General features: G+C 50.1%; 1 protein-coding gene across 1 annotated transcript in view; it reads right to left on the bottom strand.

The window, feature by feature from the left end:
- Positions 1 to 252: 252 nt before the first annotated feature.
- Positions 253 to 12703, bottom strand: part of ABHD8 (abhydrolase domain containing 8) — a 34886-nt gene continuing 22435 nt past the window's right edge. Inside the window, exons 2-4 of the mRNA XM_015425120.1 lie at positions 9506 to 10220; positions 4350 to 4520; positions 253 to 514 (exon numbers count right to left, since the gene is read on the bottom strand). Of these exons, the coding sequence (XP_015280606.1) occupies positions 253 to 514; positions 4350 to 4520; positions 9506 to 10212 (1140 nt within the window). The 5' untranslated portion in view covers positions 10213 to 10220. The remainder of the gene's footprint in view (positions 515 to 4349; positions 4521 to 9505; positions 10221 to 12703) is intronic.

The raw sequence follows: 12703 nt of genomic DNA, 5'->3' as shown, positions 1-12703 counted from the left end.
CTGCCGAACTACCGACCTTCCACAGCCTGTAGTTCAGCGTCTTAACCACTTGAGCCACCGCAGCTCCAGTAGAGCATTTACACCTTCTGTTTTAGTGATGCCTGACCCGTGGACCCCCACTGCACTGTTCCAAGCTCAATGATAGTTATTTGAACGGCTCTGCACTGGAAAGCAATGGAAGGACACCGCGTAGTAATCTAGATTTTGTCTACCAGAAGAGCCCCTCTTGTGAATGGATGTTGGCAGCAGCCGTTAGCTGTGCTCTGTGGGCGACACGGCCCCGTTTGCAAGCCGTACCTCAGCCATCCGCTGGTCCTCCTCGATGGGAACGAACTTGTCGTGCATCCCGTGCACCAGCAGGACCGGCACCGTGAGCTCGGCATGGTAGACCTCGTCTCCCTCGGGCCAGTACTGGCCGCTCATCATGGCTCTCAGGACGAAGGACGAGACGTTGAAGGCGTGCCCTTCCTTCAGCAGCTGCTTCTCCTTGGCCCCTTGGCGAGCAAAGCCGGCCCTGCAGAGGAGGACGCGGGAAGCCCAGAGGTTAAGTGGGGCAACCTGGAATTACAAACTCAGGCTAGGGTGCTTCACATTCCTCCCTGGATTTTGGATATATATATTTTTTTAAAAAAATTGCCCCCTCTTCCTTCTGATGTGGAAGAGAGACAAGCGACTTGTGGCGGCCCCAGCAAGGGGTTTTCAAGGCAAGTGAACCGCAGAGGCGGATTGTCATTGCCTGCCCCTGCAGAGTCTTTCCGTAGCAGTCTCCCGGCTGAATACAGACCGTGCTCAGCTTCCAAGATCTGGTTGCCAGCCTCCAGCTGGTACTCCACCAAGGTTCACTGTGAAAAAATTGATTCAAGTCCAATTGCAGTCCACAGATTTGCTGCAGCTTCTCTTTGTTTCTTTATTTGACGTCATGCAGTTCTGCTGCCGCTGCTTCCAACCATTGCCATGCGACTACAGATTTCCCAGGTCAACAATCCGTTTCCCTCAATGCTTCGTCAGGTCGCCTTATACTTGGAGCCCGTGCTCTACGTCTCCTACTCAGAATCGATCTTCTAGATGCCGAGAGAATATAAGATTGATTCTGAGTAGGAGATGTAGAGCATGGGCTCCAAGTATAAGGCGACCTGACGAAGCCACATGCAACAAGCCCCACCCCCTGCTCCCAGCAGCCCTCAGTCAGAGCAAGAAGCAGCCAGGTAAGTTGCAGAGCAGCCCCCGACAGTCCAGTGGCACCTTCAAGGCCAAGTTTTATTCAGGTACAAGCTCTCCCTCCTCTGTGAGGACAGATCTGCACGTCCCCCCCCCAACATCTAGCAATCCAAAACAGTCCAGTGGAGCCTGAGCGGTGGGTGTTGCCTTCTGACACACTTCCGCCTATGCAAATGAGTTATGCTAATGAGTTATGCTAATGAGCTCCGGCACCTCTTTTTCTACAAGATGACCCCTGACTGCTTGACAACTGTTGGAAGCAGCAGCAGCACTGCATGGCGTAAAATAAAGAAAGAAGAAGAAGAAGAAGAAGTAGAAGAAGAAGAAGAAGAAGAAGTAGAAGAAGAAGAAGAAGAAGAAGTAGAAGAAGAAGAAGAAGAAGAAGTAGAAGAAGAAGAAGAAGAAGAAGTAGAAGAAGAAGAAGAAGAAGAAGTAGAAGAAGAAGAAGAAGAAGAAGTAGAAGAAGAAGAAGAAGAAGAAGTAGAAGAAGAAGAAGAAGAAGATGATGATGATGATGATGATGATCTGTGGACTGTAATTGGACCTGAATCAATTTTTCCACAGTGAACATTGGCAAGGTGCAGCCTTGGTTGAGTCACTGTGGTCCATTTGTGGCTGGAGCCTTCAGGTGGTGGCTGGAGATCTCCTAAGAATTACAACTGATCTCCCACCGACAGGGGTCAGCTCACCTGGAGAGGAAATGGATGCTTTGGAGGGTGGACCCTGTGGCACTGTACTCCCCCAAACCCTGCCCTCTTCGGGCTCCACCCCCAACTTCTCCAGGTATTTCCCAACACGGAGCTGGCGATCCCTCCCACCTTCCCTCTCGACCGTAACATTGGGAATCCCCTCTAGCTGTGTGATCCATTGCTTCGTCAGTTCCCTAGCATCTTCTTGTTGACCCCCCACCCTAAAGATGTGGAGGACTCATTCGGGACATTCTACATGCAAATACCAAGTCCTGCCTGGGAGGTGGAGAAGGAAAGGGGATGCATGCAGAATAGTAGAGCCTTTCTATCAGTGCACTCCGCGTGCAGTCCATGAGGAAAGAAGATCGGGAATCAGCACCAGCTGACCGCCTGCTTCCTCCTCTGCCTGTCCGGTCCCCCAACAATGCTTCCTTTGCCCCCCCCCCCAGAGTTACCAACATGAACGTAAGAGAAGTCAATGTTGGATCAGGCCAATGGCCCAGCCAGTCCAACACTCTGTCACACAGTGGCCAAAAATAACAGGTGCCATCAGGAGGTCCAGCAGTGGGGCCAGGAGACTAGGAGCCCTCCCACTGTTGACCCCCCCCCCAAGCACCAAGAATACAGAGCATCCCTGGCTGGCCCTCCCCCTGTTCCGCCCCCCCCCCCAAGCACCAAGAATACAGTGCATTACCTGCCCCAGCCTGTGAATTCCTATCTATTTGTTGTTGTTCAGTCGCACAGTCGAGTCCAACTCTGTGCGACCCCATGGACCAGATCCCGCCAGGCCTTCCTGTCTTGTGGCTAATAGCCACTGATGGACCTCTGCTCCATATATTTATCCAATTTCCTCTTGGAGACGTCCATGCTTGTAGCCGCCGCCACCTCCTGCGGCAGTGAATTCCATGTGTCCATCACTCTTTGGGCGAAGAAGGACTTCCTTTTATCCATTCTAACCCAGCTGCTCAGCAATTTCATGCAGTGCCCACGAGTTCTTGTATTGTGAGAAAGAGAGAAAAGGACTTCTTTCTCCACCCGCTCTATCCCATGCATAATCTTATAAACCTCGATCATGTCACCCCTCAGCCTTCGTTTCTCCTCTAGGTGGGGAGAAAGTCATGAAAAAAGTATAACACCAAAGAAGCAAAAGCATTTGTGACCAGATTACTAACGTTGTTTCAATTATACTCAATAAATTTCAAATCTGAATGATTCCTGCACAAAATAGGTTTTTATAAAGTCACACAATCACATTACTGTCCCAATCCAAAGGTATGCTGATACATGTTGGAAAAAGTCCCAAAAGAAAATAACTTCTCGCCATCTCAGTGACTAATACTTTTCAGACAATTTGAGGTATCATTTTCAAAAATTCATGTTCTGTCGAGCATTCAGTAGAAAAATCAATGGTCCCGGCGACGTGGAGACAACTTGGAACACCCATTTTGCTCCTAGTGGACCTTGAGGAGACTCTTGTTCAGATTTTACATTTATTGTGTAGAATTGAAACAACATTCGTATTTTGGTCACAACTGCTTTTGCTTCTTTGGTGTTATAACCTCTAGGTGGGACCTGGAGATAACCATGAGAAAATGTGGAGCGGATGCTAGATGCAGAATCACCCTTCCTTCTGCGGTGGAAGAGAAGCATTACGTGTTTCGTCAACAGGGGTCATTTCGTAGAAAAAGAGGTGCAGGAGCTCATTAGCATAACTTATTTGCATATAATACACCTCCTGACATCACCAGAAGTGTATCAGAAGGCAACTCCCACCACTCAGGCTCCACTGGACTGTTTTGGATTGCTAGCTATTGGGGGGGAACAGAGGAGGGAGAGCTTGTACCTGAATAAAACTTGGTCTTAAAGGTGCCACTGGACTGTTTTGGGCTGGGGGGCCGGGGGGAGCTCTGCAACTTATCTGGCTGCTTCTTGCTCTGACTGAGGGCTGTTGGGAGCAGGGGGTGGGGCTTGTTGCCTGTGCCCGCCCCCTGGGCTCCTTACCGCCGGAGCTCCACTCCTGTGCACTCCTGCAGGAAATGACCCCTGGTCGTCAAGTTGCAAGCAACTTTTGGCGACCCCAGCAAGGAGCTTTCAAGGCAAGTGAATGGCATTGGCGGTATGTCGGTTGCCTGCCCCTGCAGAGCCTTTCCTTAGCAGTCTCCCAGCCAAGGACAGGCTTTGCTCAGTTTCCAAGATCTGGTGAGGACATGCTATGCCATGCTGCCTTCTATGGCACTTGGAGGCTGGAGATCTCCTCAGATCACAACTGATCTCCAGCCGACAGAGATCGGTTCCCTGGGAGAAAATGGCCGCTTCAGAGGGTGGACTGCACGGCACCAAACACACCCCGGTGCCTCTCCAGGCTCCACCCCCCAAAACCTCCAGGAATTTCCCTAGCCAGAGTTGGCCACCCTGAGCCCCCCCAAGGTCTCGGTTACTCACTTGAGAAAGCTCCAGGCCAGACAGGGCGTGAGGCAGCGGAGGACACAGGTGGGCATGTTGAAGATGGAGCAGAGGCTGGGCTCCAGAGCTGTCGGCCCCCCGCCGTTGATCATGATGACCTTGTGGACCAGGTCGGGGTACTCGTGGGCCAGGAAGGTGCAGAAGGAGACCCTGCAGAGAGTGGGGGGAGAAGGTATGCAACTGACGAAGAAAGACAACCTTAGGGGGGTCACCTCAGGAGAACAGAGAGAGGGGGGTAGATTCCTGCCTTGTTTAAAGGGGACTCTGTCTTCCAGCCGGTATGTCAAATGTTAGACTGTAAGCTCCTTGAGGCAGGGGCCTGTTTGATACTTCTCGACTGGGGTTGCCACCTCCAGGTGGCAGCCAAAAACGAGAGATCACGGGAGGAAGTAGAACGTCAAAAGCGACATCCATGACAAAAATAATGAAGAGTCAACATAAGTTGCACGTCAATAAACATAAGTTGCAAAAACATTTCCTGTAGTAATGCTGTCGAAAATTTCCTTCTATAACTTCCGGTCTATGGCGACACGCTGGCGGACGCATCTCCCGGACCTCCCAGGGATGTGATCTGTGCACCAGCAGATGGGGGGGGACGAGTCACAACCCCCCCCAGAGCCTTGCCAAAAGGCTCCTAGCCATGGGGCTTTTGAGGGGCGACCTCTTCGCCGGCTCGATGTCAGAGAATTGAGGCGCTCCTCTGCCCTGACAGTCCTGCCGCTGTGTGTCCGAATGGATCCAGAGCCGCTGACTGGGACAAGCGTCGGAGATCGAGCGAATTAAATGGATTCCGAGCGGGCCGAACGGCCAAAATGAACTGTGAGTCGGGTTAAAGCAAAAATGAGAATTTAAAAAGAAAGCCATCCCCCCCCCCATGGAGCGACGAAAAGCGAGCGGGGGAGGGCTCCCTCCCAAAGGCACAAACAAAAGCACGATTAAAGGGGGGGAGCAGAAGAAAAAAGCATTAAAATCTGTTTTGAGAGACTTACCAGAGCGTGGGCGAATTTCAGAGACTTTGGCAAATTTTAAAGTAAACAATCCATAAAGATGGCGGGGAAGAAAGCAGACAAGGACAAACTTTTAAAAGTGAAACCAGTTTCTAGCCCTCGACCGGAAGAGACCACTGAGCTCTCGAAAATGTTGGCAGACTCCTTACGCCCTCTGCTGGACGAGATGACTAACATCAAGCAACAGTTGTCAACAAGCCAGAGTATGGTGTCTCAGCAGCTCCAATTGACTGAGTCATTAAAAGTAACGGAGCAAACGACTGAGAAGGTGAAAGAAATGGACGCCAACACCAAAAAAGTTAAGAAAAAGGTGCAAAAGCTGGAAATTAAACAAGCTGCAGAAGAATCACAACTTTTACAGCTGCAGATGGAGAAAGCAAATCTGGTCCTAATGTTCCAAGGGGTTCCAGAATTAAAAGGAGAGAATCTGAAGCAAGTGCTGAGTGAAGCATTAGCCCCAGCTACAGATTTGAAAGCAGAATATCTTCACAGTGAGATGGATATGGTCTACAGGTCCTATTTCTCATACATCAAGAAGAAGACTCTGACTGGGGAAATAGTAGAAGAGAAGAAGAGATTGGATTTATACCCCGCCCTTCACTTGGAAGGCATGTGAGGGATTCAATCCTGAAAGCAACTACAGGAACACCCTTGAAAATCGGGGACAACATCATCAGGATTCTAAAAGAATTCCCATTTGAAATAAGGCAAAAGAGAAAGAAATATAAAGACTTAATCCTTTTTCTAAAAACAAACAGCATTGCCTACAGGTGGTTAATTCCAGAAGGTGTCATTTTCAAACTACACGATAAAAAAGAAGATTGACTCTGTCCTTAAAGCACGTGAGTTCCTGAGATTGCAGTTGGGAGAGACAGATGACATCGCTAAGGAAGAAGATGACAGCAAATCCAGTGGCGAATTGGACTCTGTGTCTTCCGACAAGGACTCTGCTTCCGATAAGGGGGCGGCTACACCCAAACGTGCATATCAGTTGAGGATGAGAAAAGATAAAAGAAAATGAAGGGTGAAGGACTCTGAATTGTGCCTAAAACTTTGGTTTTATTATTGGATGCTCTTGGGGTTATCTTAAACAGATAAATTGATGGATAAAAAGACAAATAATTTAGCATAACCGACTATGTTCAAAGTAATATTAGCGATTAAGAATAACATTTATACAAGCTGTTGTTATGATCTCCTATTCTTGGGATTTTAGTTACTAGTGGTTTTTTTTTCCTTTTTCCCTAGTTGTAGCTTCCCCTTCCTTATTTTCTTTTGTAGTTTGTAGTGTTATTAAAAATTCAGTAAAAAACTCCCCTCAGGGGGATTTAAAAAAAAATTCCTTCTATAATCGCTCACATGCTAACGAATACTGCGCAATGTAAACAATTCGTTTCACAATATTTGCTTTCTCTGAGTGTGTAGCAATCCCAGGTCTTATCAATTACTACTTATCAACTCTTGAAGGAAACATTCCATGTTGACACTCTAATAACAGAACCCATGGTCTTCACAATGTATTAGCTGGATTCTCAAATCCACACATAAGCCGCGTTCAGACTGGCAGTTTGGCCCGACAGCCAGACATTTCAGGAGCGTTTCACTAGCGGATTAAAGGGGCGGGTTCACACAGGCACAGCTGTCTGACGTCCCCCAGCCGTACTCAAGCCGTCTTGTACCACTTCCCTCACGAGTTTTAAAAGTACCTGGTGGAAGTGGTAGCAAACCGTGTAGAGAGCGGGTTGATTCCGGTTCCCTGACGTGTGAATACAAGCGCTGTAAGGCGGGAACAACCCGCAGTCGTTGATAATAGACGCTGGCTGTTTCCGCAGCAGGCGCCCAAGCACATAGGCGCATGCAGTGGAGCACAGAAACAGCTGCTAACAGCCCACCAGGGGTGGTCTGACAGTGCAAATGCTTCCTTGCACTTCTCCACGGTATCCTCCCGCTTAATTTGCAGCAGTATGAACGGGGACCAAGCAGTTCCGGGTCTGTTCCAGGTCTTCTTTGACGCGACTCCCTAACGCTGAAAACTGCCAGTCTGAACGTGGCCATAAAGTGTCCACTGTTAATTGCTACCAGCCACTCCCAAAATCTCTAGGTATTTCCCAACCCAAGAGCTGGCAACCCTGTTCTTGACCATTTTTTTTTAACTGAAAGCTCTAGCAGCTTAGGTTTTTTAAAAATGTTGTTTTCTGTGCTCTTGCAGGCTGTTTTTATTGTCGTTGGTTGATACTGGGGGTCGGATTTGGATTTTTACGCAGAAAACCACCTTGCACAGGTTCTGGAGAAAGCAGCATGCAAATATAGTCAACAAATAGACAATGGAGACTAAATCGCGGTTCCCAACCTTCTTGGCAGGGTGGCCCACAAATCCAAATTTACTTGGTACGGTGACCCATGAAGAAGAGGAAGAGGAGGAGATTGGATTTATACCCTGCCCTTCACTACCCAAGGGAGTCTCAGAGCAGCTCACAGTCTCTTTTTCCTTCCCCTCCTCGCAACAGACACCCTGTGAGGTAGGAGGGGCTGAGAGAGCTCTTTCGAGAACTGCCCTAGAGAGAGCAGCTCTGAAAGAACTTGTGACTGACCCAAGGTCACACCAGCAGCTGCATGTGGAGGAGTGGGGAATCAAACCTGGTTCTCCCAGATTAGAGTCCACGCTCCTAACCACTACACCAAACTGGCTCTCTGGCAGGCTGACCCAAGATTTTTGGGTGCCCTAGGCGAGCTGTGAACCCATCTAGCATTCCATTTTCTGCAGTGGCTAAACAGAGGTTTTTGCAAAACCAACAAACATCACACAAAGGACACAGCTTCCCACACTATGAACCCCAAAGCAAGTGGCATTCCGACATACCCAACCTTGGAGGTGACATTCCAGCCTTTGACCGCCTTCTTCTTCTCCGTTTCTCCCTCTAATCCCCCCCAAGAGTCTAAGAAACTCACCATCGGGACATGTTTTACTCACCACTACACCAAACTGGCTCTCTGGCAGGCTGACCCAAGATTTTTGGGTGCCCTAGGCGAGCTGTGAACCCATCTAGCATTCTTAGAGTCCGCGCTCCTAACCACTACATCATCTCTGGCAGGCTGACCCAAGGTTTTATGGTGCCCTAGGCGAGCTGTGAACCCATATAGCATTTCATTTTCTGCAGTGGCTAAACAGAGGTTTTTGCAAAACCAACAAACATCACACAAAGGACACAGCTTCCCACACTATGAACCCCAAAACAAGTGGCATTCCGACATACCCAACCTTGGAGGTGACATTCCAGCCTTTGACCGCCTTCTTCTTCTCCGTTTCTCCCTCTAATCCCCCCCAAGAGTCTAAGAAACTCACCATCGGGACATGTTTTACTCGATCAACATGCATATGCAGTGAAGAAAAAAATACCAATTAATGTATGACATGGAAGAGACTGTTTCCAGGGTCAGAACCTCAGTTTCCAGAATACTGAACAGCTGTCGAAAGAGCACGAATGGCCATTAGGGAGGGCTGGAATGCAACCCGCTTCCAGAATCTTCGCAACCCACTGTTGGGTGCCAACCCACAGGGTGGGAAACACTGCTTTAACAGACATCTGATACAGAGAAGTTAAGAAGAAGAAGAGATTGGATTTCTACCCCGCCCTTCACTACCCAAAGGAGTCTCAGAGCGGCTTACGATCCCTTTCCCTTCCCCTCTCCTCCCCACAACAGACACCCTGGGAGGTAGGTGGGGGCTGAGAGAGCTCTCTCGAGGACTGCCCTTGAGAGAACAGCTCTGAAAGAACCTGTGACTGACCCAAAGTCACACCAGCAGCTGCGTGTGGAGGAGCGGGGAATCAAACCCGGTTCTCCCGGATTAGAGTCTGCGCTCCTAACCACTACACCAAACTTAGCCATAACAGTGGTGGGAAGTGCCGTCAAGTCACACTGCCCTTGAGAGAACAGCTCTGAAAGAACTTGTGACTGACCCAAAGTCACACCAGCAGCTGCGTGTGGAGGAGCGGGGAATCAAACCTGGTTCTCCCGGATTAGAGTCCGCGCTCCTAACCACTACAGCCAAAATGTCTCTCTTTTCCTGCATCGTGGTTTCCCGGAGGCAACTTGTATTGGTCCAGGGCCCACCCCTTCCCTTCTTACCCATACGAGTGTCCAATGAGGATGTTTCTCTTCTTGGCGTAGCGCTTGAACACGCCGCGCAAGTCTTCGGCCAGGGCGTAGAATGTGTAGGCGGCAGCAATCTGGGGAGCCGAGCTGCACCCATGGCCCGCAAGGTCTGGGGCCACGACCTCGTAGCCCAGCTTGGAGAAGAAGTCCAGCTGCTCCTTCCAGATGTCCGAAGAGCCTCCCACGCCATGGATGAAAAAGAGGACCACGTCGCCGTGGGTCCCTTTGCAGCTGGTAATGTACTTGGTGCAGTCAATGTTGACCGTCTTCTTTGGCTTGCGCCGGCGGCGTTTGACGGTGGTGCCTGAGGGGTTGGCCGTGGGCGGGGCCGTGCCATTTGCGTCTGAGACTTCCACTTCCACCGTGCTGTTGGGTTCAGAGCCGCTCTGGCAGTGGAGGATGTCCGAGCGCACGGCATCGCCCAGGTTCTCGATGACCATCTGTCCGTTGCGGTAGAGGGTGATCCGCCGCTTGCAGTGCACCGCTCCGGATTGCAGGGGCACTTCCTCGGTCCCCGCTGGGCGAACTGGAGCCAGGTGCTTGACCCGCAGGACCCGCCCGGGTTTCACTTCCACGAAGCTGTAGCCATCACTGGACTCGATGCTTTCCAGAGGCCTGACCGCGTTGGGCGTCTTGCCCATCAGGCAACACAGCAGCCCCTCGGTGATGCTGGTCAACATTGCTATTCCTGCAGCCGAGACCGACAAGAGCAAAACGCAGCCATTAGCAGGCAAAACTCCCTAGCCCAGGGGTCCCGTGTTCTCTCTAAGCCAGGGGTGTCAAACTCATTGGTTATGAGGGCCGGATCTGACATAAATGAGACCTTGTGGGGCCGGGCCATGTGCGCCATAAAATGTAACGCCAGGTAACGGAGATATAAACTTTATAAAGGACACAAACACAAAGGGTGTTTTTTTTTTACTTAAAATAAAAACATGCTTAAAACTCTTAGCACTCTTGCAGTATTTTGTTTATTTAACAGTGTCTGATAACTGACACCTCTGGCTCTGAATTATTACATCAAAATGTCTGTGCTGTTGCAGTCTTGAGTATGCTGTTCAGGTGTGTATCTGTGAGCTGCAAACCTACAATGACGCAGCAGCAGAAGACAGCCAGTTCCAATGCGGGCCTGATAGAAGCCCTCCAGGGGCCTGATTCGGCCCCCGGGCTGCATGTTTGACACCCCTGTTCTAAGCCATGCATGTGAGCGGCCGCTCATTAACCCAGGAAGCCCTGCTCAGCAGCAATGTGGAGCCGCAAACGGTCTAGCACTGCCCACTGCCCTTTTTAAGATTACAAGGGGGGAGAACACTGCAACAAGATGGTAGCTCTTTAGTAAATTTTCTAATTTATGACAATAATATATTTTACAATATTTTGACACAGGTAGGTTAATCATGTAGTGCCAGTCAAAAGGGGGAGAGGAGAATGATGTAAGCTGCTTTGGTCACCAATGCAGAGAAAGACTGTATTTTTCCTCTGGGGAACCATTGTTGCCAATCTCCAGGTGAGGACTGGAGATCACTCAAAATTACAACTGTTCTTTAGGTAGCAGAGATCAGTTCCTCTGGAGAAAATGGTGGGCTCAGTGTCATTATACTCTGTTGAGGTCGCCACAGCAAATTGACACTGAGTGTCCAAGGCCGGGGCATCCACCCAGAGCCTCTTTCTAGAGTTTGTTGTATTTATTTCCACAATGGGCCTTTTTCCTAGTAATGTCAAAGAGTCCACCCTCCAAAGCAGCCATCTGCTCCAAGGAAATTGATCTTGGTCACCTGGAGATCAATTGTAATAGTGGGAGGTCTCCAGCAGTGTTCCCTCTAAGCTGTGGAGTCTTGTGAGCATAAATTCTACTTTGTGAGCTACTGGCATTAAAGTTGTGAGTGAACGATTTGGCTGCTGCACAAATTAGTTTGCTCTGCAGCCGTCCTTCCTGAGCGAAGACAAAAATCTGTGAGCTGGAGGCTAAAAAACGGTGAGCTAGCTCACACGAACTCAGCTTAGAGCGAACAGTGGTCTCCAGGTTCCACCTGGAGGTTGGCAGCCCGAGAGAGGTCATCCTGCAAGTGATGCCACAAAGCTGCCGTTTCCTCCAGGAGAACTGAGCTCCACAGTCTGGAGACCAGCTGCCATTCTGGGAGAACCCCAGTCCCCACCTGGAGGTTGGTAACCCCAGGTAGCTATTCCCCTAATTAGCTAATTTTCTAGGTTCGGGGATTCACCTCTTCCCCAGGAGGAAGCATTCAAACCTGTAACCTCCCATGTGCAATTAGACGCGCCACGGTCTGAGGACACGGGTGGCGGTGGGCGTTGCAGACAGCGGTAGGGTTGGAGCCTCCATTCGGGAGGGGGAGTCAACCCGTCCAGCACGAAACCACCAGAGCCCCCTGGGCCGCATCCAAAACACAGAAGAGGGCAGACATTATGGAGGCTTCCTGATTTAATTAGCAGGCTGTTAGCCTAATTAGAGACTCCTTTATTAGAGGCGAGCCGAGCCAAGAGGAAGCGGCGGAAGGGGAAGGTTAACCCTTTGGATCCTGCAGTGTTGCCTGCACCAAAACCACACCCATGAGCATAGGGTTGCCAGCCTCCAGGTGGTGGCTGGAGATCTCCCAGAATGACAACAAATCTCCAGAGGTCCATTCCCTGGGAGAAAAGGGTCGCTTTGGAGGTTGGACACCCGAGCACCATATCCCATTGAAGTCAATGCTCCCTCTAAGCTGCGGAGTCTTGTGAACAGAAATTCTACTTTGTGAGCTCCTGGCATGAAAGCTGTGAGCAAGCGATTTCGCTAGTGCATGAATTCGTTTGTTCTGGAGCCTGTCCTTCCCAAGCGAAGATGAAAATGTGAGAGCTGGAGGCTAAAAAACTGTGAGATAGCTCACACCGACTCAGCTTAGAGGGAACACTGATTTAAGTCCCTCCCCCTCCCCGCACTCCATGTATTTCCCAACCTGGAGCGGGCAACCCTAACTGGTCTCCGGGTTACAGAGATCAGTTCCCCTGGAGAAAATGGCCAGAAAATGTGGAAGACAGACTCCGGCCCCGTTCACACGCCGAATTTGCTGCGGGAGAGCCACGAATGCTGGGCGGATTTTCAGGGCGCGATCACACCACAACATCTGGCAAGCGTAGCGCATCCGTGGCCAACCCGTGGCATGCCGCCAAAGC

Source organism: Gekko japonicus, unplaced genomic scaffold, assembly GCF_001447785.1.
Source record: "Gekko japonicus isolate JY-2015 unplaced genomic scaffold, Gekko_japonicus_V1.1 scaffold3555, whole genome shotgun sequence".
Classification (NCBI taxonomy): Eukaryota; Metazoa; Chordata; class Lepidosauria; order Squamata; family Gekkonidae; genus Gekko; species Gekko japonicus.
Note: the sequence above shows the minus strand (reverse complement) of the source record. Positions and strands in the feature narration are given on the sequence as shown.